The sequence below is a fragment of the Rattus norvegicus genome, chromosome X (genome assembly GCF_021556685.1).
Source record: "Rattus norvegicus strain SHRSP/BbbUtx chromosome X, alternate assembly SHRSP_T2T, whole genome shotgun sequence".
Classification (NCBI taxonomy): Eukaryota; Metazoa; Chordata; class Mammalia; order Rodentia; family Muridae; genus Rattus; species Rattus norvegicus.
This window is the reverse complement of record NC_141554.1, coordinates 20,758,156-20,785,025: the sequence shown is the minus strand read 5'-3', so window position 1 is coordinate 20,785,025 and position 26,870 is coordinate 20,758,156. Positions and strand designations below refer to the sequence as shown.

The following is a 26,870-nucleotide window of genomic DNA, read 5'->3' as shown; positions in this document are numbered from 1 at the left end:
TTTGTGTATGGAAAGTATAGTTTAGAAACAACAAAAACAGAAAGAGGCCATGGCCTCTGTGGGGCAGTGCCAACGCTGAGCCACACATACTCAAACCTGGGGAGAGGAGGCCCCAGGCTCCAACATGTCTGGGATGGCAGGCAGGAAATAAGGTCTCATGTGTAGGCCCTCATGGCAAAGAATGGAGTACCACTGGGGATGGAAGGCTGGAGGGGATATAATCAAGATGGAGCTGTGGCCTCAGCCCCCTCCTCAGAGTCCCACACTTCAGACTGTAGGTAATCAGCAAAGAGAGCCTTGGCTCTGCGCAAGACTCGCCCTAGATGGTGTTTCCGCACCAGGCGGTCAAAATGCATGGCTAGCTCATTGTAATCCAGCCCATTGCGCATGATGTGGTCACGATGCTCCAGCAGGATAGCGAGGCAGAGGAAGAGCATGAATGGGTTCCCTCGGCCAAACTCCTGGGGTGGGGGAAGGCCCATTGGAGGTGGAGGTGGTACAGACTTCCCAGGGTCTCTGGGAGACCCTACCTCTGGCATCGAGGGGGATCCTACAGCTACGTCACCAGAAGGGGAAGCCTCCTGGGTAGATGGAGGAGACGACGAAGATGGGGAATCGGGCCGAGAAGAGGAGGAGAGGAGTGGATCTGGGGAATTCAGCAAGGGCTCGGACAGGGACTTGGAGCTAATGAGGGTAGCTGGGTGAGATAGTTGGACCAGAAGGTCCTTCCTGGGGCTCATGTTATCCCTGAGTTGTTGGAGACCATCTAGGCTGGCCTGTCTTAGGAGACGTCCCCCACTACTAGGTCCCTGGCTAGATGTAGCTAAGTGGACAACAGCGTCTTCAAAAGCACTGCTTCCTCCACCAGCAGGCCTCAGCATGTGCCTCTGACGTACTGGCCGTCCCCTGTGGCTACCAAAGCCAGTGTCTGCTACTTGGCTGGGCGGTCCAACGAGTTCCACTTCATGTTCAGGAGGGTCAGGAGGCAGTGAACTCCAGGTGACTTCTAGCATTCGGAGAGCATCATCAAAGGCGAACTCCCGCTTAAGTTCCAACAGCAGCCAGCGGTAACAGAAAAAGAGGTCATCGGCACCCGCTTCCTGCAGGTACTGGTAGAAGTCTGGGTCAGCATGTCTCAACAGCAGCTTGAGGTGGGCAAACTTGGTGGCCATGGCACGACCATCAGGGTGGAAGTTGGCAGCTAGGCGCTTCATGATGCCACAGAAGCATACAAAGGCATGGCCTTCGTGGTCCATGACGGCAAGAATTGGTGAGGCCAGGTCACTCATACCCTGGCAGTACGATACCTGTGGGTGGGTAACGGCGTAGGTAGTGAGCAAGTCATGGAGGGCCCGTAGATGTGGGCCATCCTCAGGCCCTGCATAGTAGGGATGGGCTCGGTCTGTGCGAAGCACATCCTTGAGGACTGTGCTTCGGATGAATTCCAGGTCCTCAGGGTTCACTCGCTGGGCCCACTCGCTTTTGAGCTGCTCGTACTCGCGGCTCTTACGTTTCATGTAGTCCATCCGCTCACGGCCTGTCAGCCCATCTGGGTACACATTCAGGAGGTAGCGCCATACCACCTGGCCGGAGACAGAAGACATGCAGCTGAGTTTCAACTACTGAGCTGTCATAGCCAGGTATGTTAACTAGTCACCACCCGTCTCCTGTGACCTCTGCCCTCCTTGTACAGCTCTGCCTTCCGCCACTAAGACCTACCTGACACAGACCCTCCGTCCCTGGGATTTCTCTACCCTACCTATCTGAACATATCTCACAGAGTGATGGGTTCAGTGACTGACTGAGGTGGCTCACTTTTCGAAGTGAAGGCTCCACACCGCCGTGGTAGATCCTCAAGCGCAACTCCTCAGGCCGGGAGAGCTGACCTTCATGATTCAGATACGTGTGGAACTCGGCATCACTCAGAGGTGGCTTGAAAGGCTTGACATCTTCTCCATAAGACCAACTCAGCACTTGCTGGACCTTAGACAGTGTACGGCCCACCTGGGAAGGAAGGAGGACGAGCAGCTACAGGTCACCTGTGCAGGATCGGGCAGGTGCCAACCAGCGAGCTCTGCAATGGCAGTATCAGATCAGCCCTTCCCTCCAACCGCAGCTGGAGCACGCCAGCTCCTGAATTCACCTGAGACAGGATGGACTGTGTGAAAGGCAAGGCGGCTGTCGTCAGTGAGGACCGCTTGTCGGCCAGTAGCACATCAGATCCAATGACATCTTTGGGGCTAATGATGTCCCAGTCCTCCAGCAATGGGCCTGAGCACACAGAGTGAAGCATAAGAACAGGGATGTGAGCCCAGATCACAGCACTGGGTTCCTTTTCCACAGCTTACCTACCTGCAGGGCCACAAAGAGCATCTCTTTCCTCTTCCCTGATCCATCCAAACAATAATAAAAACAATCAGCCATGATCGGTCTTGCATGGGAATTATTTCACAAACTGGCCTTTAATATTTTAATGTTTTAAGGTAACATCTACTGAGTTCTTACTATGTGTAAGGCACGGGGACAAGGGATTAACCTTAAGAAAAAATAATATCTATTGAGACTGGCAGTTACTCTGGAGACTGAGGTAAGATCCGGAGCTCAAGACCAGTGCCTGGGCTATACAATGAGACTATCTGGTTAAAAAAATACTTGAGTGCCTGGTAGTGCGTGCCTTTAATCCCAGCACTTGGGAGTCAGAGGCAGGTAGATCTCTGTGAATTTGAGGACAGCCTGGTCTACAGAGTGAGTTCCAAGACAACCAGAGCTACATAGTGAGATGCTGTCTCAAAACAAACAAACAAACAAACAAAAATAAATAAATAAATCTTGAGGACCAAGTGAGGTGGCTCAGTGAGTAAAAACACTTGCCAACAAGACTGATAATACTTGGTTGGGGATTTAGCTCAGTGGTAGAGCGCTTGCCTAGCAAGCCCAAGGCCCTGGGTTCGGTCCCCAGCTCCAAAAAAAAAAAGTTACTTTAAAAAAAAAAAGACTGATAATACTTTAATCTCTGAACCCACATGGTACAAGTTGTCCTTTGACCTTCACACATGCACTGTGTGTGTGTGTATGTGCGTGCGTGCGTGCGTGTTTGTCTCTGGAAGAAATAGTCCTGGGGAATCAAACCCAGGGCATCACATGTGTTACCCAAGTGCACTCCATCACGAGACCTTCTACAAAACAACTTTTTTGAGATTGTGTTTCATTAAGTTACCCAGGCTGACCCTGAGCAGTCCTGGCAGGCTTCGACCCTCTTGCTGCCTCAGCCTCAGGAGTAGCAGGAATGAAAGGACTACAGATGTGTGCCACCTCATTTGGCTTTGTCAGTATTTCTGATGAGCAAACAGGTCTACAGATGCTTGTTCAAGACTTCGTACCTAATGAATGAAAGAAGTGGAATGTGAAGCCCACATCCAAAGCGTGCGAGCCAACACTCCTCATCTTACATCCATGATCGTTTTCCCCACCAAAACGATAGAAAATGCTACTAAAAGTCTTCTTTGCCAGAAAAGGACCAAACAACTAGTTAGTGACCAGGACCCTACAGCTGTGAAATTCCCATTTCTAAGATCACGGCCCCATTGACCTTACCCCAGAGTCCAGTCCTATCTTAGAAAGAGTGTTGATGGAGAGGTCTGTTGTATGTGTTAGACAAAGGATGCTATGCTTGAGCTTAGCTCCTCCTGGCCCATGAAACTCCAGCAGAGACTGCTTCCTTCTCTAGCATTACTCCCCTTGTGGCCTTTTCCTTTTTAAGTTACATATTTTAAGTTAGCGTACAAAGTAATGGACTTCATTATGAGGTTTCCGTAACGTGTATCAAAGTCCTTTGCTGTTACCCATCCCTGCCCCATCCTTTGCCCTCCCTATTCTTATTCTCCTTGCCTCCTCTTGCTGGTCCTCTTCTATTTTAAGTCACATGTATTCCATTATCGCTCCCCCTTCCCTTAAGATGTTTTCCTAGGGCTGGAGAGATGGCTCAGTGGTTAAGAGCACTGACTGCTCTTCCAGAGGTCCTGAGTTCAAATCCCAGCAACCACATGGTGGCTCACAACCATCTGTAAAGAGATCTGATGCCCTCTTCTGGTGTGTCTGAAAATAGATTCGGTGCACTCATATACATAAAATAAATAGTTCTTTTTAATAAATCTCTTTCTCATCACAATTCTCCCCTTAAGTATGATGTGGCTGCAGCAGCAATGGCCACCCAAGGTGAGTTCAAGAATCCCTTTTTACTTTTTTCATTAAAATTAAAAATAAACTGGGCGGTCGACACCTCTGTCTCCTGCGTGGGATACGTGTCGGTCCAGAGATCCCCGTAATAGATCTCCGTAATAAACCTCGCCTTTGCTTATTAAAAATAAATAAATAAATAAACTGAGCAGTGGTAGCACATATCCTTAATCCGAGCACTCAGGAGGCAGAGACAGGCAGATCTCTGAGTTCAAGGCCAGCCTGTTCTGCAGAGTGAGTTCCAGATTAGCCAAATCAACAGAGAAACCCTGTCTTGAAAAAAAAAACTTAAAAAAATACGTGTATGGGTTTTTGCCTACATGTATGTCTTTGTACCATATGCATGCCTGGTGCCCAGGGAGGCCATCAGATCTCTTGGGGCTGGAGGTAGAGTTGTGAGTAGTCATGTGGGTGCTGGGAACTGAACCTGGATCTTCTGGAAGAGCAGCCAGTGCTCTTCACTGCTGAGTCAGGGCTCCAGCCCAGGATGCTTTTCCTTTAATTTACCTTTAATTCTGTATGATATGTCTTTATGGACGTATATGTACATGAGTGCAAGTACCTGTACAGCCCTATAGAACCTTGGGTTTCCCTGGAATTGTGGAGGTTGTGAGCCACCATATTGGATGCTGGGAATTGAAGTCAGGTCCCCTGAAAGATTAGCAAGCACTCTTTCATAAAAGCATTTATTTTATTTTGAATTATGTACATAGGTGTGCTTGTGTTGGGGTATGTGCGTGTGAAATGGAGATGCGCATGGAATTCAGAAGAGGATCTCACAGCCCCTGGGACTGGAGTGCTCAGCAGCTTTGAGCCTCCTGACAAGTATGCCGGGAACGAAACTTTAGTCCTCTGGAAGCACAGTATGCTGCTCTTAACCACCTAGCCATCTCTCCGCTCTCATTTTCTTTTCTTTTCTATTTTTCGGAGCTGGGGACCGAACCCAGGACCTTGTGCTTGCTAGGCAAGCGCTCTACCACTGAGCTAAATCCCCAACCCCCCACTCTCATTTTTTAAATTAAAAAATTACATTTATTGTCAGACAAGGTAGTGCATACCTTTAATCCCGGCACTCAGGAGGTAGAGGCAGGAAATTTTTTGAGTTCAAGGTCAGCCTGGTTTACAGAGCAAATTCCAGGCTAGCCAGGGCTACACAGAGAAACTCTGTCTCAATAAAACAAAACTAAACTAAACCAAAAAAGTTATTCATTTACTGTGTAGGTACATGTATGTGCCACAGTGCATGTGTGGAGGTTACAGGACAACCTATGGGAGTCACCTTTCTCACTTTGCCATGTGGATCTTGGAAATCGAATTTAGGTTGTCAGGCTTAGTGGCAAATGCCTTTATCGTTTTACCCAATAGGCACTCCTAACTGCTCAATCATCTCAGCTACCATGAATCCTGTGTGGGCACACGCACGCACATGTGTGGTGGGGATAGAAACTAAGGCCCCATGTATGTGAAGGGCACTTCATCAACCTAACTCTTTTTTAGATTTATTTATTTTATGTATATAAGTACACTGTAGCTGTCTTCAGACACACCAGAAGAGGGCATCAGATCTCTTTACAGATGGTTGTGAGCCACCATGTGGTTGCTGGGATTTGAACTCAGGACCTCTGGAAGAGCAGCAGGTGCTCTTAACCACTGAGCTATGCTGTTAACCACTGAGCTACATCTCCAGTCCAAATTTGTTATTTTGTTTTTTGTTTTTTCTATCAACCTAACTTTAAGTCTGAAAATCTTTTTTGAGAAAAGGTCTCACGCTAACCCAGGCTGACTTGGAACTTAATTTTGTAGCTCAGGCTGGCCTTGAACTCATAGTGATTCTTATAATTAAGTTTCTTGAAGTCTAGGACTACAGGCATGAGATTCCAGATTCCAGAATCTTAATAGATGTCAACTGACATTACAGTGTTGCAAAAGCTAGCAATGTCCAATGCCGATTCCAGTATACGGACAACCATAGGAAACAACAGTCACAGGAAACAAAGCGATTTCTATTTAAGTCCTGTCATCTGCAGGCCAATGGCACCCCTCGCAGCATTTTCATGGATTCACAGCCCTTTCTTGCATAGAGCTGCACGGGAAGCAAGGCCATGTCTACGTGCCACTGTCTCTCCATGTATATCTCTGAGCATACCCCAAAGCAAAGGGTCACAAAGGAGAGGTGGAGATCCACTCACAGCACAGCTAGTCCCTTCAGCTTCATCTGTTCAACTGTCAAAACCTGACCCTACCCCATTCCCTCAGTCCCCAAGGCCAAGCATCTGTGGCTTAACTATATAAACCTATATTAGCCTATCTATATAACACACCTAGTCTTTCATCCACTTTGGGACCCTACCTGAGTCACCACCCCAGCGACCTTAAACTGCTGCTTTCTAACCAGTCCCTGCTTTCTTTCTGTCCCTGTGGTCTGTGTGGCCTTCCTAAGACATTAATCAGAACATTAAAAACACTTTCCAGGTGCAATGAAGACTGCACCACTTACCAAATTATGAAACTACTGTAAGACAAAGAGTTAAGGTTATGGGACTGGAGAGATGGCTCAGTGGTTAGGAGCACTGACAGCTCTTCCGGGGGTCCTGGGTTCAAGTCCCAGCAACCACATGGTGGCTCACAACCATCTGTAATGAGATCTGATGCCCTCTTCTGGTGTGTCTGAAGATAGCTACAGTGTACTTATATATAATAAATAAATAAACCTTTAAAAAAAAGAGTTAAGGTTATATGAAGAAAAAGGTGAAAAAGTCAAAAGCCCTTGGGGTCAAGCTTGGGAGACCCAATATGCACAGAGCAAAAACTGAAGAGACTGAAAAGATCAGACAGAGCTCTTAGAATGAAATTGGATTAGAATTAATAGATGGGATTTTTTTTCTGATATAAAGAAATGGCTCACCAAAGAGCTGGAGAGATGGCTCTGAGGTTGAGAGCATTAATTAGCTGTACTTTCAGAGGGCCCAGGTTCAATTCCCAGCACCCACAAAGCACAGCTCACAACTGTCTATAACTCTAATTCCAAGTAATCAGACCCCCTCTTCTGGCATCTGTAGGCACAGTGCGTGCACATGATATACAGACACATGTAGACAAAACACCATACACATAAAATAAATAAAATCAAAAGGAAAAACAAACACTCCCAGTGTAGGGGATGTCAGAGCAGAGAGGTAGGAGGGAGTGGGTAGGGAGTGAGGGAGCCCCCTCCTAGAAGCAAGGGGTGGGGTGGGATAGTGGATTTCTGGAGGGGAAACCAGGAAATGGAATAACATTTAAAATGTAAATTAAAAATGCAATTAAAAAAGAAAACAGGAATTTCTCACAGTAAAGTCTACAGTATAATTAAAAGAAACCTGCCAGTGTTTTGACACATGCTCTCACAAGCTATGTAACTCCAACTGGCCTAGAACTCAAAAGATCTGCCTGCCTCTGGAGTGCGGGGATTAAAACAACAACAACAAAAAAAAAAAAAGAAAAACAAACACAATTTAAGACCATTTTAGGCCAGGCATGGTGCCACATCCCTTTAATCCCAGCACTTGAGAGGCAGAGACAGGGGAAATCTCTGAGTTTGTGGCCACCGTGGTCCAACAAATTCCAAGACATCCAGGGCTATACAGAGAAACCCTGTCTCGGGGTTGGGGATTTAGCTCAGTGGTAGAGCGCTTGACTAGCAAACGCAAGGCCCTGGGTTCAGTCCCCAGCTCCGAAAAAAAGAAAAAAAAAAAGAGAAACCCTGTCTCAAAAGAAAGAGAGAGAGAAGAAAGAAAAAGAAAACAGAAATGGCTCATCAATTATACTGAACAGGACACATCAATTCACATGCTGATGAGGGTGACAGAGAGCTACCTCAGTAGTAGAGGGCTTGCCTAACATATGCAAAGCCCTGAGTTCAACTCTTTAAAAAAGAGTTATGCCTAAAACTAACCAAGAAGGCTAAAGGTGCTGGAGAGATGGCTCGATGGTTAATAGGACTCACTAATCCTGCAGAGGACCTGGGTTCATTTCTCAGCACTCATATTGGGTGGCTCACAACCACCTGTAATTCCAGTTCCAGGGTCAACTTCCAGCTATCCCAGGCACCTTCATGTACATGGTGTCCATATACGCACTCAGGTACATATACATTCACATGAAATAATAAATACATAGGGTTTTCTGTTTTGTTTTGTTTTGTTTTTGAGACTGGGCTTCTCTGTGTAGCTCTGGCTGTCCTGGAACTCACCCTGTAAACTAGGCTCCCCTCAAACTCAGAGATCCACCTGCCTCTGCCTCTTGAGTGCTGGGATTAAAGGCATGTGCTATCACTGCCTAACTTATGAAATCATAAATATATATTTAAACATCAAGGGTCAAAATTAAGCCGGGTGTAGTGGCTCATGCTGTGATCCTGGTATTTGGCAGGATAAAGGGTAGCCTATCACGAGTTTATAGTCAGCATGGGCTACACGGTGAATCCAAAGCTGGTATAGAATATATAGTGAGAGCCTGCCTCAAAAAAGCCGGGGTGGGGGGCTGGGGATTTAGCTCAGTGGTAGAGCGCTTGCCTAGCAAGCACAAGGCCCTGGGTTCGGTCCCCAGCTCCGAAAAAGAAAAAAAAAAGAAAAAAAAAGCCAGGGTGGGGTGGGAGAGTGGCTGGGGTAAGGTTGAAAGTTAAAGAAACTTTAAGATGAAGCTGGCAAACAGAAACAGAATGCTCCAGGATATGAATGTCACAAAGAGCATCCGTCAGCCAAGCCTAGTAGCCCATATCTGTAATGCTGCAACTTGGGGGACTAGAGAAGCAAGGATCCCGAGTTCGAAGCCAGCTTAGACTACATGAGACCAAGAGAGGGAGGGAACAGGGAGGAGAGGAGAGAAGGCTGGGAGAGGGGAGAGAGAAGGGAGGCAGGGAAGGAGAGAACAAATATACTATCAAAGGCTAAAAATAGTTAACAGGAAAAGAGAAACATTAAACACTGATAAATAATAGGAAAATTGAAAAGGTTTAAAAATAGGCAAAGGATTTCTGCAAACACAAATCTGTCTAGTGGCAAACCTGACATAGACCAACACGAGGCTATAAATAGTCTTTACATAACCCACTTTGGGTGAATGTGCACACATTTCCTGTAGACACATCCAAGCATTTCATTATGGGCTTCTAGCCCAGACCCTATTACATAATATATATGATATATACTTCATCATCACCATAAAGTTGTCAAACGCGCCAAACCTTAAACTAATATAGAAATCCAGAATTCTAATGTTTTCCCCCTGAAATGGCAATGATATTATTTTAAGGTTCACAAGAACAAATTCATGTTTAAGAATAGCCAAGAAGGGGGTTGGGGATTTAGCTCAGTGGTAGAGCGCTTGCCTAGCAAGCACAAGGCCCTGGGTTCAGTCCCCAGCTCCGGAAAAAAAAAAAAGAAAAAAGAAAAAGAAAAAAAATAGCCAAGAAGACAGATACAGAGTTGCTGAACCTGATTCCAGTGTTCGAGGAGCTGAGTGGAGCGGATGATGTCTACACCAGCATTGGGCAGCTGCGGGCCCCTTAGCCTTCCTGCTCCAAGAAATGGCCACCCCAACAGGGGATTTGCTACACTGTGCCTTTGTGATCAACCTGACTGTCAGGGTCTGCAAGTACCCAGGGCATGCTAGACAAGAGCTGTATGGCAGGTCACATGCAGAGCAGGAAATCAGACTGAGACCCAGAGCTCTCTGAACCCTGTGTCTCCCAAGTGTGCGTGTGGGTGTGTGTTTGTGTGTGCGCATGCATGTGCATGTGCCCGTCCAGTAAACTATGGTCCACGGTGCCCAGTGGCCAGTAGGGGGCGAAACTGAAAGATCAAGACTTGACCCAAGTCTCTTGTCTCTTTTCCTGCTGCCCTGGGAGCTGCTAAGTGTCACAGCCAGGCAACTGTTGTAGACTCCCCTGCCAAACCATGGCCTTTCCTCAACATCACCAGGCCTGTGCCAAGGAGAAGGGAGAGGCCAGAGGCTGCTTTCAGATGCCCAGCCACACACCTAGAAATCTAGCCAGCAGCTGCAGACGTTTGGGAAGATGAGGACATGTTCACAGACCCACCAGGTCCTGTGTCCTATGGACTGCACCTGACTCCAGCAGAATTGCTTCTCTGTCTCCAGGCTCCAGTACCAGGCCAGCCTCCTCACTCCCAAGCCATAGTCTTACTCCCATGGGAAAGGAGGTCTTCTCTCTGTCCTAGGAGAGGACAGCTGATTTCTGTTCTTTTAACTCTTAAAGTTCTCTTTATAAACATGGAGTGGTTTGTATCCAAAAAAAAAAAAAATAGCCAAGAAGAACATCAGGAGGATGACAAAGGCTTTTTTTTTTTAAAATTAAAACTGACCACAAAATCACTGCTATTAAACATGATACTGTTAGCTCTGTGTAGCAGCACATGCCTTAAATCCCAGCACTTGGGAAGAAAAGGCGGTGAACGGTTGTGAGTTTCAGGACAGCCAGGGATATATAGTAAGATCCCATCTAAAAAAAAAAAAGGGTGTGTGTGTGTGTGTGTGTGTGTGTGTGTGTGTGTGTGTGGTGTGTGTGTGTGTGTGTGGTGTGTGTGTGTGTGTGGTGGGTGTGTGTGTGTGTGTGTGTGTGTGTGTGTGTGTGTGTGTATGGCTAGAGAGACGGACGGCTCAGTGACGGACGGCTCACTAGCTTCTTCCAGAAATCCTGGGTTCTATTTCCAGTGCCTACGTAGTGACATAGTGGCTCACAATCACCTGTAATTCCAGTTCTAAGGCGTCCAAGGACACCAGGCATGTACATGGTGCACACATGCGTGCACACATGCGTGCGTGCGCGCACACACACACACACACACACACACACACACACACACACACACCCCTAAGGGCTCCATAAGAAGATATTGAACCCTTTGCAGCTAGAGTTATAGGCAGTTATGAGCTGCTGGAATGTTGGTGCTGGGAACTCGACTCTGTATGAGTTCTTAACAGCTGAGCCATTTTTCCAACCCATACTTTTTCTTTCTTTCAAATAAATATATATTTGAAATACACATAGAATATATATATTTATTAATATATATATATATTTCTATGTGTATGAGTGGTTTTATCTGCATGCATGCTTGTATACTTTGTGATGCTTGGTGAACATGGAGGTTAGAAGAAGGCACCAGATCCCCTGGAACTTGAGTTAAAGACAGTTTTAAGCTATCATATGGTGGTTGTTGGGCATTGAACCCAAGTTTCGGCAATAGCAGCAAATCCTCTTACTGAGCCTTCATCCAGTCCTAACCCTATAGGATTTTTTTAGATAGGGCCTCACTAAGCTGCCTAGGCTGAGTGCGACACAGGCAGGGCTTAAACTTGTCATCTCTGCCTCAATCTCTCAAGTAGCTAACACTACAGCTATCTAAATGTTTTTTCTCTGTGTGGGGGAGAAGGAGAGACTTTCTGACTATGTAGCCTAGGCCGGCCTTGAGCTCACAGTAATCCTTCTGTCTCAGTCTGATTGCAGGGGCTTACAATACTCCTGTCTCTGCTTCCTGATTGCTAGGATCACAGACATGTGGTCCTATACTCAGCTATCTTGGTGAGCATTGTAGAGGAAAGTACTCAGGGAGTACTACTATACAAGCATTCTTACACTGTTAAGTTACATCCCCTGCCCCAGAAACTTTTTTCTTTTTTTTTTCTTTTCTTTTTGGGGCTGGGGACCGAACCCAGGGCTTCGCGCTTGTTAGGCAAGTGCTCTACCACTGAGCTAAATCCCCAACCCCAACTTTTTTCTTTTAAAGATTTATTTATTATATATAAGTACACTGTCGCTGTCTTCAGACACACCAGAAGAGGGCATCAGATCCCATTACAGATGGTTGTGAGCCACCGTGTGGTTGCTGGGATTTGAACTCAGGACCTCTGGAAGAGCAGTCAGTGCTCTTAACCGCTGAGCCATCTCTCCAGCCCTATTTTTGGTTTTTCAAGATAGGGTTTCTCTGTGTAGCCCTGGCTGGCCTCAGGAGGCAGAGGCAGACAGATGTCTGAGTTTGAGGCCAGTAAGTTCTAAGACAGCCAGGGCTCCAGGGCTACACAGAGAAACCCTGGCTCAAAAAACCAGAGAGAGAGAGAGAGAGAGAGAGAGAGAGAGAGAGAGAGAGAGAGAGGAAGAAGAGGAAGAAGAAGAAGGAGGAGGAGGAGGAGGAGGAGAAGAGGAAGAGGAGGAGGAAGAGGAGGAGGAAGAGGAGGAGAAGAGGAAGAAGAAGAAGGAGGAGGAGGAGGAGGAGGGGTTGGGGATTTAGCTCAGTGGTAGAGTGCTTGCCTAGGAAGCGCAAGGCCCTGAGTTCGGTCCCCAGCTCCGAAAAAAATGAAAAGAAAAAAAAAAGAAGAAGAAGAGAGGAGGAGGAGGAGGAGAAAGGGAGGGAGGGAGAGAGAGAGATAAGAAAAATATTAGTAGCAACGATAATACAAAGAATATTATCACAAATATCCAAATTGGTTCAAGGTCCTGGCTTGATAATCAACCAAGTGTAGAGGAGGCAAAATGGGCTTCTCGGAGAGATTTGACCTTCCACTTGATCACAGCATGCTTGTTGCTTTCAGAGCCATGAAAATGATCTCAGAGGCTGGAGGAATGGCTCAGCTGTTATGTGCCATTGGGCTCATAATAGAAGACCCTATTATGATAGATAATAGAGTTCGATTCCTAACACCCACATTGCAGCCCACAACCATCTATAACTCCAGTCCCAAGAACTATGATACTCTGCTGTCCTCCCTGGGTACCAGGGATGCACATGGTGCAAATATTTACATGCAGGCAAAACACCTATACACAGAAAATAAATAAGAAAAGCAATATGACTTCAAGAATGGCATTAACAATATTATATTACAAGTCCATATACTAGACACTTATTAAGAGTATATCATGGAGGCTGGAAAGAAAGGGCTCAGCAGTTAAGAGCAATGGCTGTTCTTCCAAAGGACCTGGGTTCAATTCCCAGCAACCACGCAGCAGCTCACAACTGTCTGTAATTCCAGTTCCAGGGATATGACACCCTCACACAGACAAGCATGCAGGCAGAACACCAATGCACATAAAATAAAAATAATTTGAAAAAGTTTTGTTAAAAGAGTATAACATGTAAATGATCATAAGCCAGTTGTATATAAATATGAATATACTCTCATGTCCCTACATATGAATAAACTTGTAAATAGTAAAGAACCTGTAAGGTTAGGTAGCAAACTGATCACTTAAGCTGTGTGTATGTGTGTGTGTGTGTGTGTGTGTGTGTGTGTGTGATGTATATAAAGTTAAGCATAGTATTCCCTAGAGTCTGTATGATTTTTGTGTTGTATTGTTTTGTTTTTTGAGACACTGCTTCTCTGTGTGTAGCTCTGGATGTCCTGGGACTCACTCCGTGCACCAGGGAGGCCTTGAACTCAAAGACCCACCTCTTCTGCCTCCAGAGTGCTAGGATTAAAAGTATGTGCCCCCACAGCCTGGCTAGAGTCTCTAGCATTGTTTTAAAACATTTTCATTTATGTTTATTTTTTGTGATACTGAAATTCAAACCCAGGGCCCCTCAAGCATGCTAGGGCAACTGCTCTATCACTAAGCTTTATCACTGGCTTTCATGTTCATTTGTCATTATTATTTCAGTACTAGGCACTGAACTCAGGGCCCAGCAAACGGAGGCAAATGCTTAAACACTGAGCTACCGTTCCCCCCCCCCCCCCCAACACACTTACTTGCCCAGACTGGCCTTGAATTTATGTACAACACTCTGATCTTGCAAACCTTCAGCCTCCTTGGCCTCCTTTTTTATTTTTAATAAGGTGAATGTGTTTAGTAGGTTACTAAACAGTTTGTCAGTTTCCCCAAGAAATTCCTTTTCCCAAGGTCAGGCATTAAGACAGACGCCTGAATTCCCTCAGGGCCTTATCTGGCAAAAGAGACCTGGCTCTTCCATTAACATAAGACCGAGTTGCAGCGCAAGGCCCTGGGTTCGGTCCCCAGCTCCGAAAAAAAGAACCAAAAAAAAAAAAAAAAAAAAAAAGACCGAGTTGCCTATTAGCATGAATCTGTGCTAGCCTCTAGGTTCCCTTTCATGCAGGTAGCCATCCCCTTTTAACCAAAGGCACTGTCCCACCTCCGCCTCAGTCACTTCTGTCTGCTCCCTGAGAGGCAGTCTTGGCAGTTTGGAAAACACTCAGGGAGCAACAGTTTCCTCACTGCACCCATTAATTTCTCTCTTATGTTTTTTAAAAAAAAACCTTTTCAGTTGAGTCCTGTGTAAGAGGTGCCAGTGCTCACCAAGACCCGAGACTTCAGATCACTGTGAGCCACCTGTTGGGCATTTTGGGGACTGAACTTGTGTCCTCTGCTAAAGATGTATATTCTGAGTCACTAAACTGTAGCCCCTGAATTTTCTTTAAAAAAAAAATAACTTTACTAGGGCAGTGGTGGCACAGGCCTGTAGCCCCAGCACTCAGGAGGCAGAAGCAGGCAGACCTGTGAGTTGGAAAGCAGCCTGGTCTAGGAGTGAGTTCCAGGACAGCCAGGGCTACACTGAGAAAAACAAAACAAAAAAGAAAAATGTAATTCCAAGGTTGGCCATGGTGCTTCACGCCTTTAATCCCGGCACTTGGGAAGGAGAGCCAGGCAGGCTCTCTGTGAGTTCCAGGCCAGCCACAGCTACATAGAAAGACCCTGTCTCGATATTAACTCGATGTAACTGTAATAAAATTCCCATCAGAACCTTTATTTTTGATCCAGGGTCTCTCTACATAACCCTGAATGTCCTGGATTTTTTTTAAAATACAACTATCTTACAGATTTATTAATGAAAAATACTTTACAAAAACAGTATGCTCTGCCCTAAAATAGTTTAGCTGACTCTTGAGAGTTTAAGGGTGACTGAGCAAGTGGCAGTAATGGCTCTGCTGCTGAGGACAGGAGGGAGTGTTAGTGTGCCCAATGTCACCTGTTCAGAAGGGCAAATATTATATTGGTAGTGGATTTTTTTTTCTGGTTCATTTTTTTTTCCGGAGCTGAGGACCGAACCCAGGGCCTTGTGCTTGCTAGGCTCTACCACTGAGCTAAATCCCCAGCACTGCCCTGGATCTTACTAGGGAGACCAGGCTGGCCCTTGAACTCACAGAAACCTGTCTCCCTAGTATTAGGATTAAAGTCAAGACCCACGATGCTCCACAGGATTTAAAAAAAAACCCAAAAAACAAAAATCAAGGCCTCACTGTGGGGCCCTAGCTGGTATAGAACTGGTATGTAGACCAAGGCTAGCTTCCAACTTAAGAGGATAATTTCTCTGCCTCCCCAAGGCTGGAATTAAAGGTATGTGCTACCATGCTTAGTCCTCTCCTTAGCATTTTAATGATATGACAAATTAATTCAGTCAAAGAAGAACAGGGGCTGGAAAGTTGGCTCAATTGGTGACATGCTTACTGTATAAGCATAAGAGTTTGTGCCTCTGCTACGGGCATAAAGCTAGGGGTGGGCTAGGGAGATGGCTCCACAAGTCCAACGACCTCAGTTCTATCCTCAAAATGCCAGATGTTGTGTGCATCTGTAATCCCAGCACTCCTATGGCAAGATGAGTAGGTCATGGGGCAGCTAGCTGGAATATGCAGTACAACAAAAGAAAAAGAGACCCTGCCTTAACAAGGTGAAAGGAGACACTAACTCTTGAAAAACTGCCCTCTGGGGCTGGAGAGCTGGCTGAGGGGTTAAGAGCACTGACTGTTCTTCCAGAGGTCCTAAGTTCAAATCCCAGCAACCACAATGGTGACTCACAACCATCTGTAATGAGATCTGATGTTCTCCAATGAAAACAGTGACAGTGTACTTATGTGTAATAAATCTTTAAAAAAAACTATCCTGTGACTTCCATATGTGTTTCACAGTATACACGCACATAGATTCACATGTGCAAACAGACTGTAATTGTAGCACAGGAGATACAAAAGCAGAAGCGTCCCCAGGGCTTGCTGGCCAGCCATCTAGCCAGTCAGTGGGCCTGAGTTTTATTAAAAGACCCTGTCTGGAAAAGTTACATGGAAAAGTTACTGTAGAAGACAGCAACACTGACCCCTAGCCTCCAAACACATGCACACACTCATACAAATGGATACATATGAGCACGTATGCAAACAAGAAGAGTACATTTATTTTCATGAAAAACTTTCAGGGCTGGGGAGATAGCTCAGTGGAAAAGTGCTTGTCTACCATGTGCAAGGCCCTGGCTTCCATTCCCGGCACTGAAAACAATCCTCAAAAATAACATTTTTATGAAAGAAAACACTAAAACTATCATTAACTTGTGTGTAGTGGGTTATACTTGTAATCTGAGCACCTGGAAGGCCAAGGCAGCCTGAGCGACAGTTAGAGCCTGTCAAGAAATGAAGGAAAGGAGTACACGCAAGGCCCACATAGAGCCAGTGAGCCAGACTAACAGGCAAAGGTGCCTGTTACCAAGGCTGGTGACCTGGTTCAACCTCCAGAACCCACATAGTGGAAGGACAGAGTCCCACAAGTTGACCTCTGTGTGCCATGCATGCCACGGCATGCAGTGCATGTGTGTCCATGCAATATGCATGGCTCAGTAGGTTGATGAGCTGGATTCAATCCCCGAGAGCCCCACAATGGAACGAAGAACTGACTTCCGAAAGTCGTCCTCTGACGTACACATGCATTCTTCGGTATGTTTGTGAACGTGCGCATACATATATACACATATACAAGATAACTAAAGTATAATACACGTTAAGGCAACTCATTTTTGTGTCTTCTCATAGCTTCAGGGAGCTGTTTCTTTCTCAGTCAACTTTGCTTGCCAGTCCTTTTAAAGATGTTTATAAATGAAGAGATCAGAGTAAGAAAACAAATCAGAAACAGACCATGCACACCCTAGAACCTGGCAACTAAGATAGTACTTTTGGAAATAGTGGAGAAAGAAATGATTCATCAATAACCAAAGAGTTAATTGAAAAAATGATTTTATGAGAGGCTTATCTGCACACATACTTGCAATCTTTGTGGAGGCTAGAAGATGGTGTCAGGATCCCCTAGGACAAGAGTTCCAGATTGCTTTGAATTGCCACGTGGATGCTGAGAACTGAACCTCGGTTCTATGGAAGAGGAGCTCCCAACTGCTGAGCCATCTCTCTAACATATGGAAAACCATTTTTATAGAGAAGTTTATGGTTAAGAAGATGTCTCAGGGGGTTGGGGATTTAGCTCAGTGGTAGAGCACTTGCCTAGCAAGCGCAAGGCCCTGGGTTCGGTCCCCAGCTCCGAAAAAAAGAAAAGGAAAAAAAAAAAGGAAGATGTCTCAGGAAAGTGGCCACCATATAAGCATGAGGGCCAGGGTGTGGATGCCTGGGAATCCCCAGAACCACATAACATGAGGCACAGTAGTGGACACATATAATCCCAGCTCTTGGGGAGGCAGGTAGGAGGGTCCGTGGATTTGCTGACCAGTCAATCCAGCCAAATGGTGAGCTCTAGGTTCAGTGAGAAACTATCTCAAAGATAAGGTGGATACCAGGCATTGTGGAGCAGGCCTTTAATCCCAGCACTTGGGAGGCAGACATAGGAGGATCTTTGTGAGTTTGAGGCCAGCCTGGTCTACAGATCAAGTTACAGGACAGCCAAGGCTACACAAAGAAACCCTGTCTCGAAAAATCAGACCAACCAACCAAACAAATAAAAAACCAAAATGAAAAAGAAGATGGAGGGTGATTGAGAAAGTCAGTGTTAACCTCTGGTCTCCTCACAGGCACCCATAAACATGCAGAGAAGAACTTTGCAAATGTGTTTCTGTGAAAGCCTCGGGTATCACGGACTCTGCTCCACTGGCATCCTCTTGGCTCTTACACAGCTGGATTTGCCTTGCACTTATTCAGCCAGGAAGACATCATCTGCCTAAATAACACTACTGTTTCCACTGTAGAGGTGAGGAAACCGAGGCCTAGGGAATAACTTATGTTACTAATACATCTTGCCTATGCTCTACTGTCTTTCTTTACTCAACTCTTTCTCCCTCTTCCTCTATGCTTTCCTCTTTTTATCCTTGGCTTCCTCCCTCTTTTTCAGGGTTGCCAAGCATTTTTGTTTCTGTTTTTTTTCTTTTTGACAGGGTTTCTCTGTGCAGCCCTGGCTGTCCTGGAACTCACTCTATAGACCAGGCTGGCTTCGAACTCACAGAGAGCCACCTGCCTCTGCCTCCCGAGTGCTGGGATTAAATCTGTGCACCATCCTAGCTCTGTAAGATTACCTGCACAATAACTATACTCATTAAAAGGCCAGGTATTCCATTTATATACTCATATTTACCATGGTGTCAATAAAATGCCCCAGTCATAGCAAATAAGTACGAAAGGTCTCTAAGGTTATGAACTGGACAGCTCCATCATATTTTATTACAAAAATGAAAAAGAAAAACTTGCTGAGTTGGCAAGATGTTTTAGTGGGTTTTTAAGGCACTTGCTGCCAAGTCTGAGGACTTGAGTGTGATCCCCAGGAGTTACATGACAGGAGACAACCGACTCCCTCAAGTTCTCTGACCTTTACATATGTGTCATGGCACACATGTGCATGTGTGCTCATACACACACACACACACACACACACACACACACACACACACACACTAAATAAAGTTGATTTAAAAAACTCGCTGGGTGTTGAGCATTGCTGGGTGTGTCGTATTCCCATAAGCCTGAGGTGGAAGAACGTTTTAGGTCAGCCCAGGAAATATAGTGAGACCTATCTTAAATAAGAGGTATCATTCAGTGGTATTAACACTTGCCTAGCAAACATATGGCCTTGTATTTAATTCTTAGAACCAAAACAAAACCAACCTATAATAAGACAGCCAAGCATGGTGGGCTATGTTATCCTAGCACTTGGGAGGCATAGACAGAAGGTGTCATTGTAAGTATGATGCCAGCAAGATTTACATGGTAAGTTCCAAGCTACCCAGGGCTATCTATATACTACAACTATTTAAATAAATGCCAAAACCAAAAACAAATTCAAACCCATAAAATGTTAAAAACAGAATACAGTGTGTGGTGTTGGAAAGATGGCTCAAGAAACTAGCTGTTCTTCAACAGGACCAGGGTTTGATTCCTAGCACCCAGAAGGTGGCCCTCAGCCATCTGAAATTCCAGTTTAGGAGAACCTATGTCCTCTTGTGGCCTCCTTGGGCGTAGCACATAGATACACATGCAGGCAAAACACACTTTATGCTAAAAAACAAAAAAGCAAACAAACAAAGAAAGCCCCACCAACAACCAAAAATTATCAGCATGCCCCCTGGAGATGGCTGGATTGCTCTGTGGCATAGAGACTGCTTGATGTCACTGAGGAAGTCTCTAGCTTGTATTGCACAAGAGAGCAGGCTGAATGCCCTGTGCCTATAGCCCTCACCCAGAAAACATAAGCTTTTCTCCCACATTTGCTTTATCTTACCCCTTCTACATGTAAACACATTTTTTGTAAAATTCCTTGGAACACCACCATTACCATACTGCTATGCTTTCAAATTAATTGGCAATGTGATAATAATATAGGCTGAATATTCCTAATATGAAATTTTGAAACCTCAAACCTGAATTATTTTGTAGTTTTGCTTTGAGACAGTGTTGTTTTTATCCCTCAGGCTAGCCTTGAACTTGAGTTTAAAGCATATAAGTACCATTACTATAATAAAACTTTTGGGCGCAGGATTGATGATTGAACCCAGGTCTTCTGACATAATTTAAAAAAAAACAAACAAACTGTGTCCTGTGGCCTACCCAGAGTGTAAGGTATACAATTACCATCCTATGGAAAAAGCTGGATCCCTTAAAGCAATGGGTACTCACTGTCCTCTGAGGGCCGAATGTCTACACGCAACTGCAAATAAGGTTTGGAGGCGGTGGCGAAAGCTGTGCTGAGGTCCCAATCAGAAAGGAGGGAGAGGAAAGCTTCCTGTCCGAGCCGGTCTCGGGCCAGGTAGCTGATGCCAAAGTTCTTCTTCCTGGACAAAGGATATAAAGGGAGCTCTTAGGGTCCCCAGTTCCCCGGCAGCTTCAAGATCAGCTTTACAAAACAAGGAAGGCAATGTGAAAGGGACTAAAAACAACTTCCTTCTATTCGCTGGGAACTATGCTAAGGATTATGGGTATCCTGAGGTTAGGTCATTGATATCCACTTTGTTACACAAACACAGAAACAGATACACACCTGCTTATATCTGGAGGGCACACTGAAAACTGGTAGAATGTTGGTCCCCTCTGGGGATGGGAACAGTGTAGTTGAAGGATAGAAGTGGAAGAAAGCAACCTTCTTACTACATAAAAAAAAGCAGTCTGTATGGTTGTTATTATTTTTACAACAAGATGTAAATGCACAAATGTTCAACAACAACTTCGAATTTATTCAGATACACTTGTGCAACTATGTAAAGAGATATTTCGCTTGATGGTCGCTGTAAACCAAGGATCATCCTAAATACCCATCAATTTCATACTATTTAAATTTGTCACCGAAGTCAGATTCTTCCAGAGCAGCCCCCCCCCCAAACAAGATAACCAACACATCTGCCCCCAAGGATATCAACTCTCAGCTATCAGACTGGCACATTTTGCCATGTTTTATACTAACCATTGTTGGGGAGGACAAGAAGAAAACAAGCGATTTTATTGTTTTCCCTTTTCCTTTTGAGGCAGTTTCATTCTGTAGCCTAGACTGGCCTTGATCCACCCCCCATCTCAGCCTCCAGAGTACTGACATCACCGTGCTTGGTGAAGCAAATGTTTTCTTTTATCTTGAGAGGTGTGTGTGTGTGTGTGTGTGTGTGTGTGTGTGTGTGTGTGTGTGTGTATTGAGAGGTCTCTCTGTATAGCCCTGGCTGTCTTGGAACTTGCTCTGTAGACCAGGCTGGCCTTAAACTGTCAGAGATCTGCCTGCTTCTGCCTCCTGAGTGCTGGGACTAAAGGTGTAGACCACCATATCCAGCAAAACATTTTTTGTGCTGCTGATGAAGCTGTATTGGTAAAACCTGTCTGGAGAGCCATTTTGAAAACATTCCTTGAAGGGTTTTGTTTGTTTGTTTTTGAGACAGGGTTTCTCTGTATAACCTTGGCTGTCCTGGCAATCGCTCTGTGGACTGGCCTTGAACTCACAAATATCCACCTACCTCTGCCTCCTAAGTGCTGGGATTAAAGGTGTGACCCACCATCACCCAGCTATTCCTTGAAAGTTTTTAAGTACACACCTTGTAACCCAGAAATACTCCCGATAGTTTATCTTATGACTTTCCCCACAGATTCCAAGCAAAATACACATATTCACTAGTGGATTATTTGAAGAAAAAAAAAAGACAAACAACAAAACCAAACCACACAAGCCTGACCGTGGTTTTTAAGATGAGCGGCCTGCTTCATCTTCCGTCCCACTCACCCATTCAAGTCAAAGGCTCGGATGAGGATATGCTGCAACACGTCCAGCGAGGTGATCTGAGGATCTACAGCAAAAGAGCGGAACTCGGGAGACAAGAAGCTCTCACATTTCTGGGGAAAGAGGACGGGGAGGCCATGAGGGGGTACATCATCATGTAGAAAGAGTAGGTAAGGGAAAGAGCGGCAGAAGGCAGGAGTCAAAAACGGGGGCTGGAGAGATGGCTCAGCGGTTAAGAGCACTGACTGCTCTTCCAGAGGTCCTGAGTTCAAATCCCAGCTACTACATGGTGGCTCACAACCATCTGTAATGAGATCTGATGCCCTCTTCTGGCACATCTGAGGACAGCTACAGTGTACTCATCTATAATAAATAAATCTTAAAAAAAAAAAAAAAACAGGGGCTGGGACTAGGTTTAGGTAAGATGTTTTTGGACTTTAGTTCTGGGTGAGGTGAAGTCACATGAAGTTTCTGGGCAGAGAAAGGATGGGTGTGTCCTTTTTTTACAGGGTCCATGTTTGCTCTGCAAAAGCAGACTTGGCAGGAAGGAAGGCTACTGCAATAGTTCAGGTGTCCAATCCTTCTAGATTCCCTTAAATACAGTTGCCAGAATCACCATGTGGAGCCTAACCACAATAAAATCAGCCCTCCCCCCAATACTGCACTCCATCTAGCAAATCTCCCTGTAACACTGTTGCTCAAATCTTTTTTCAACAGCAAACCTAAGGTCCTGAACTAGCCCTCCCCACTCAGACTTATTTTGAAGTTTATGCTCTGCTAGTATCAAACTGGTGAGTGCTACTTTGAGTACATCCTTTCTCCAGACTTTTGTGTATGCTGATCTGTCTTGGTCTGAATATCCTTCCCACTTCATCTGGCTCACTGAACCTTTGCCTTAAGAGTGCTAACACACTGAAGTGATCTGTTGATCTTTTTGACATCGACAATGCCGGCACGCCAGTCTGACCACCTGTCACTGCTTGTTGGTATCACAACAGGTTCCTTCCTCAGAGTACGTATGTATCACAAGCTGTCCACCTGCCCTTCTCCCACTTCCTAGTCTTTACTCTTGGTGTTTCCTCTACCCAGAACGCTTCTCCCCATCCTAAATGCACATACTAACATATTAATATTATTATTCAGGTCTATGTGACTTGAATCTTCTTTGGGGGAATTTTCCTATACAGCTTTGGGTAAAGTAACTCCCTAGATCCTAACTTTTCCTATTACTTTCTCTTGATATTCAATGTTCAAAACATCTCGTTTAATTGTTTTTGTCCCCCTCCCACAAGCACGTGGGCTCAGGGGTACGACGTGGAAAGTGAACTCTCAATGACTATTTGTTGACTGACTTTAGGACTACACCTTCTGACAGCCACAGCACCTCCTTCATTCCTCTGGACTCCACAGGCCTCTCCAGTAACCCTACAACCCACTTCTCTACCCGTAGGCTCCACCCATTCACTCCATTGGTCCCTCCTTCTATTACCAGTTCCACACCCAACAACACGTCCCCAAGACCCATGCCTTCATTCTCCTATCAATTCCAATCTCCAGCCTCGCCCCCATTCTCCAAGTCACGCCCCAAATTTCAGGTCCGATACTCTATCCTATGACAGCAACGGTCTTTTCGTCCACTGGGTGCCCAGGCAGGCTGCCTACCAGTCACTAGCCTCACCTTGACTCGGACCCGTACCACCTCACGCTCCTCCTCTTCAACCGCCGCTGCTGCCGAGGCACCTCCGACGGGCGAGGGCGCTGCCGAGCACGCTAAGTCCGAGGCCGCGGAGGTTGTTGCCATCCCGCCGCTATCTTATCTGTCCCGGTGACAACTGATAGTTGCCCCTTCCCCAGCTTACACCCTATAGTGCGGGCGCCCGCGGCCCCACCTTGCACCAGAGCGCAGGCGCAGAGGTTGCCGTACGACCCTGCCCCTCCCACCTGGCTTGGGCTGGAGGTCGCCTTTGAGCATGCGCCTAGAGTGCTCTTGCCGGGAACCCCGCCTCCCAGAGTGGAGAAATTTGCTTTTTACTGCCTGTGTACCAGTGTCGGCCTAGGTCCCGCCTGTCCTGGTCTGGTGGCGGGGTTGTTTTGGCAGTCTACTTCCGGATTCATGAGCCGCCGCGTTAAACAGGCGAGCTCGAAAAAGACAAGAGGGCGGCGAGGAGGCCACAGCGTGCTGACATCAACGTTCCAGAACCCGCTCCTAGTTGCCACGTGCCTCTGCTGACGGATGATGTCATCGGTTTCGAATACTTCCCTTCGAATTAATACCCTGAAGGGGGAAAATAGTCTCTAAAGATTTTTGTATTTAGTTTTTCCATCCTCCCTTTCTAAACGGAATCTCGCTAATTTCTCCGAGTTAATTTGAACTTACAGTTTTTTGTTTTTGCTTTTTTTGAACCTCAAACTTCCAAGAACTTACCACCTTCCCCATGCCCACCTTCCAATCTCTTAACGAGTAATTTGCACTTATATTCAAGGAACTGTACATAAAGTTTTACACACTTCTGAACTCTTGTTTATACTTCATTAAGTAATTTACCAAAAAAAAAAAAACCCCCAAAAAACCAAACATTGTATATTTTTGAAGGTCCTACTTTTCTCCAAAAGTTTTTTTTCCAGGTTTTTATTTTATTTTTGAGACATTTTCATGTAGTTCAGGCTGTCCTGATCCTTCATACTCTTGTCTCAAAATTGCTGGCCCTACATTGTCTTTGTATTACTCAATCCTTACAATTTGTTGAGGTGTCAGCCCTATTAACAGCTCTGTCTGTCTAGATTTACCTCATTGATAGAGCATATGTCTAGTATACAGGAGGCCCACAGCACTTCAATTAGAACAAAAAGATGTGTTTGTTAAATATGGAGGAAATGGTTGTGCACGTGTTAGGCCTTTTGTTTGTTTGCTTGTTTTTCAAGACAGGGTTTCTCTATGTAATCCTAACTGTCCTGGAACTTGCTCTGTAGACCAGGCTGGCCTCAACCTCACAGAGATCCTACTGTCTCTGTCTCCTGAGTGCTGAGATTAAAGGTGTGCAGCCACCACGGCCCAGTATCTTGGGCTTTTTTTTACTCTTTTTTTTTCTTTTTTCTTTTTTTTTTTGGAGCTGGGGACCGAACCCAGGGCCTTGCACTTGCTAGGCAAGCGCTCTACCACTGAGCTAAATCCCCAACCCATATCTTGGGCTTTTTGAGAAAAAAAATGAGATAGGTTTTCACTATGTAGCCCTGGCTGACCTGAGACTCTCCATGTAGACCAAACTCATAGAGATCCACTCATCTCTACCTCCAGAGCGCTAAGATTAAAGGTGTACATCACCACATCCGGCAGGGAAGTTAATTTTTTATGACATTTTATTGTATGTGTGCATTTGCCACAGCATGCATGTGACAGAGGACAACTCCCAGAAGTCAGTTCTCTCCCTCTTCCAGGTCAGTACTGTGGATCCAACTTTGGTCACTAGGCCTGGCAGCAAACACTTTTTTACACATGGAGCCATCTCATAACCCCTCTGTCTGTCTGTCCCCTGCCTGTGCCTGCCTGCCTACTATCTCTCTATCTCTCTATCTCTCTATCTCTCTATCTCTCTATCTCTCTATCTATCTATCTATCTATCTATCTATCTATCTATCTATCTATCTGAGATGGTCTCAGATAGCCCACACTGGCCTTGAACTTGCTATATAACTGGAGAAAACCCTGAACTGAACTTCTGATCCTGAGTGGCAGGATTACAGGTTGTGCCATCATGCCTGGTTTCATGTGTTACTGGTGCTGGAGATCAGAGTGAGGGCTTTGGGGAGGCCAGCAATCACTCTATCAGTAACTCTGATTTAAGTCTCCAGTAGCTTTTTCCCACAAGTTTGCAATTTCAGTCGGGCGTATTTTAAAATAATTTTTTGGCTTGGGCATTATATATTCAAAAATACATCTCACTTTTTGGAAGGTATAAATAACAGGGACTTTTCTTTGAAAGCCAGCTAGGGTTATTAGTATGTCTCTCCTGTTCTACATACCCAATTGGATGTTATCTGCTGGGGAAGAGTGGGACAGTCTGCGTCTCCTTTCAGTTATATTTGAGTGCAATAACCAACCCATTAGCGTTGAAGGCATTGGTGCACCCTTTGGACATGGTAAGATGTCCCTGTCTTGGGGGTAAACAGAAAGATACTAGAAGTAAGGCAATAAAGAAGGAGAGCCTTGCTATTATTCTGGGGAGAATGTTGCCTTTCATTTGTCTATTCATTCTTCTGTTTAGCAAATACAAAGTACACATGCTGGACAGACTTCATCTATCAATTCATTTTCTCTGCATTCAAAAGTCAATGAGGGGGGTTGGGGATTTAGCTCAGTGGTAGAGCGCTTGCCTAGCAAGCGCAAGGCCCTCAATTCAGTCCCCAGCTCCGAAAAAAAAAGGAAAAAAAAGAAAAAAAAAGTCAATGAGGCACACATTATTAATAGTATATTGTACAGGTCAGTCTCCATTGAGAAGTACGTCAGTACTAAAGGCTGTGCAGAGAGACATTCAAAGTCAGAGGGTAAAGTAGCACAGAGTAGGTAGAACAGTGGACAGAGATTGAGGCTGTCTGTGCCTAGTGTGCAAGGCAGTGCAAAGTCGGCACGTCTTTAAATAGGGCAAGGGATTGAGAAACCGCATGCGAAATGAAGTGATCGAGTAAAATGATGCTGGACTTTTGCCTTAGCATTTCGCCAGACATTTCATGACAGCTGGTGGTATTCCTGCTGCTGCCATGCCGGCTACCTTTTGGAATGTGTGTATTGGACCTGTTTCCTTGCTTTAAACACAAAAGACATTTTTCTCCCTACCTATACTGAAAGCTTGAAGGAAGCCAGGATTTGAACATAGTGGGTATAATGAAGCTCTGTAGGGGCAGTGACGAGGCCTGTGTTAGATGTGATCAAGAGGCTGGGAACAGTGGTGAGGACTTGTGTGTTAGCTGGGGATAAGTTGACTGGTAGAGACACTTTGCAGTGAATAATGGATATTGAGAAGTAAGGGAAAGGGTTAATGATGGAGCCCATGGGACAAATAATGAGTGTGTGTGGGGGGGGGCCTCTAGTTGTTTTTTAGGGTGAGTGGTAAGGGATCTGTAAGTGACTGATGAGATGCTGGCAGGTAATAGGAGCTGCTGTTACCTATACAGTGATAGG

General features: G+C 45.4%; 1 protein-coding gene across 5 annotated transcripts; it reads right to left on the bottom strand.

The window, feature by feature from the left end:
* Positions 1-23,902, bottom strand: Tbc1d25 (TBC1 domain family, member 25). Of its 5 annotated transcripts, none has more exons than XM_087599522.1 (7): positions 23,720-23,902; positions 23,373-23,511; positions 21,698-21,807; positions 20,119-20,273; positions 2,144-2,271; positions 1,816-2,004; positions 1-1,583 (listed from the first exon to the last, which is right to left on the bottom strand). In XM_087599522.1, the coding sequence occupies exons 2-7, from the start codon at positions 23,493-23,495 to the stop codon at positions 222-224; spliced, it is 2,067 nt and encodes a 688-aa protein (XP_087455648.1). In that variant the 5' UTR covers positions 23,496-23,511; positions 23,720-23,902; the 3' UTR covers positions 1-221. The 5 variants fall into 5 exon arrangements, with proteins under 5 accessions (XP_087455648.1, XP_087455645.1, XP_087455646.1 ...); XM_087599519.1 differs by lacking the exon at positions 23,720-23,902 and adding an exon at positions 20,480-20,585 and having other exon boundaries at positions 21,651-21,807; positions 23,373-23,596; XM_087599520.1 differs by lacking the exon at positions 23,720-23,902 and adding an exon at positions 20,480-20,585 and having other exon boundaries at positions 23,373-23,596.
* Positions 23,903-26,870: the final 2,968 nt, after the last annotated feature.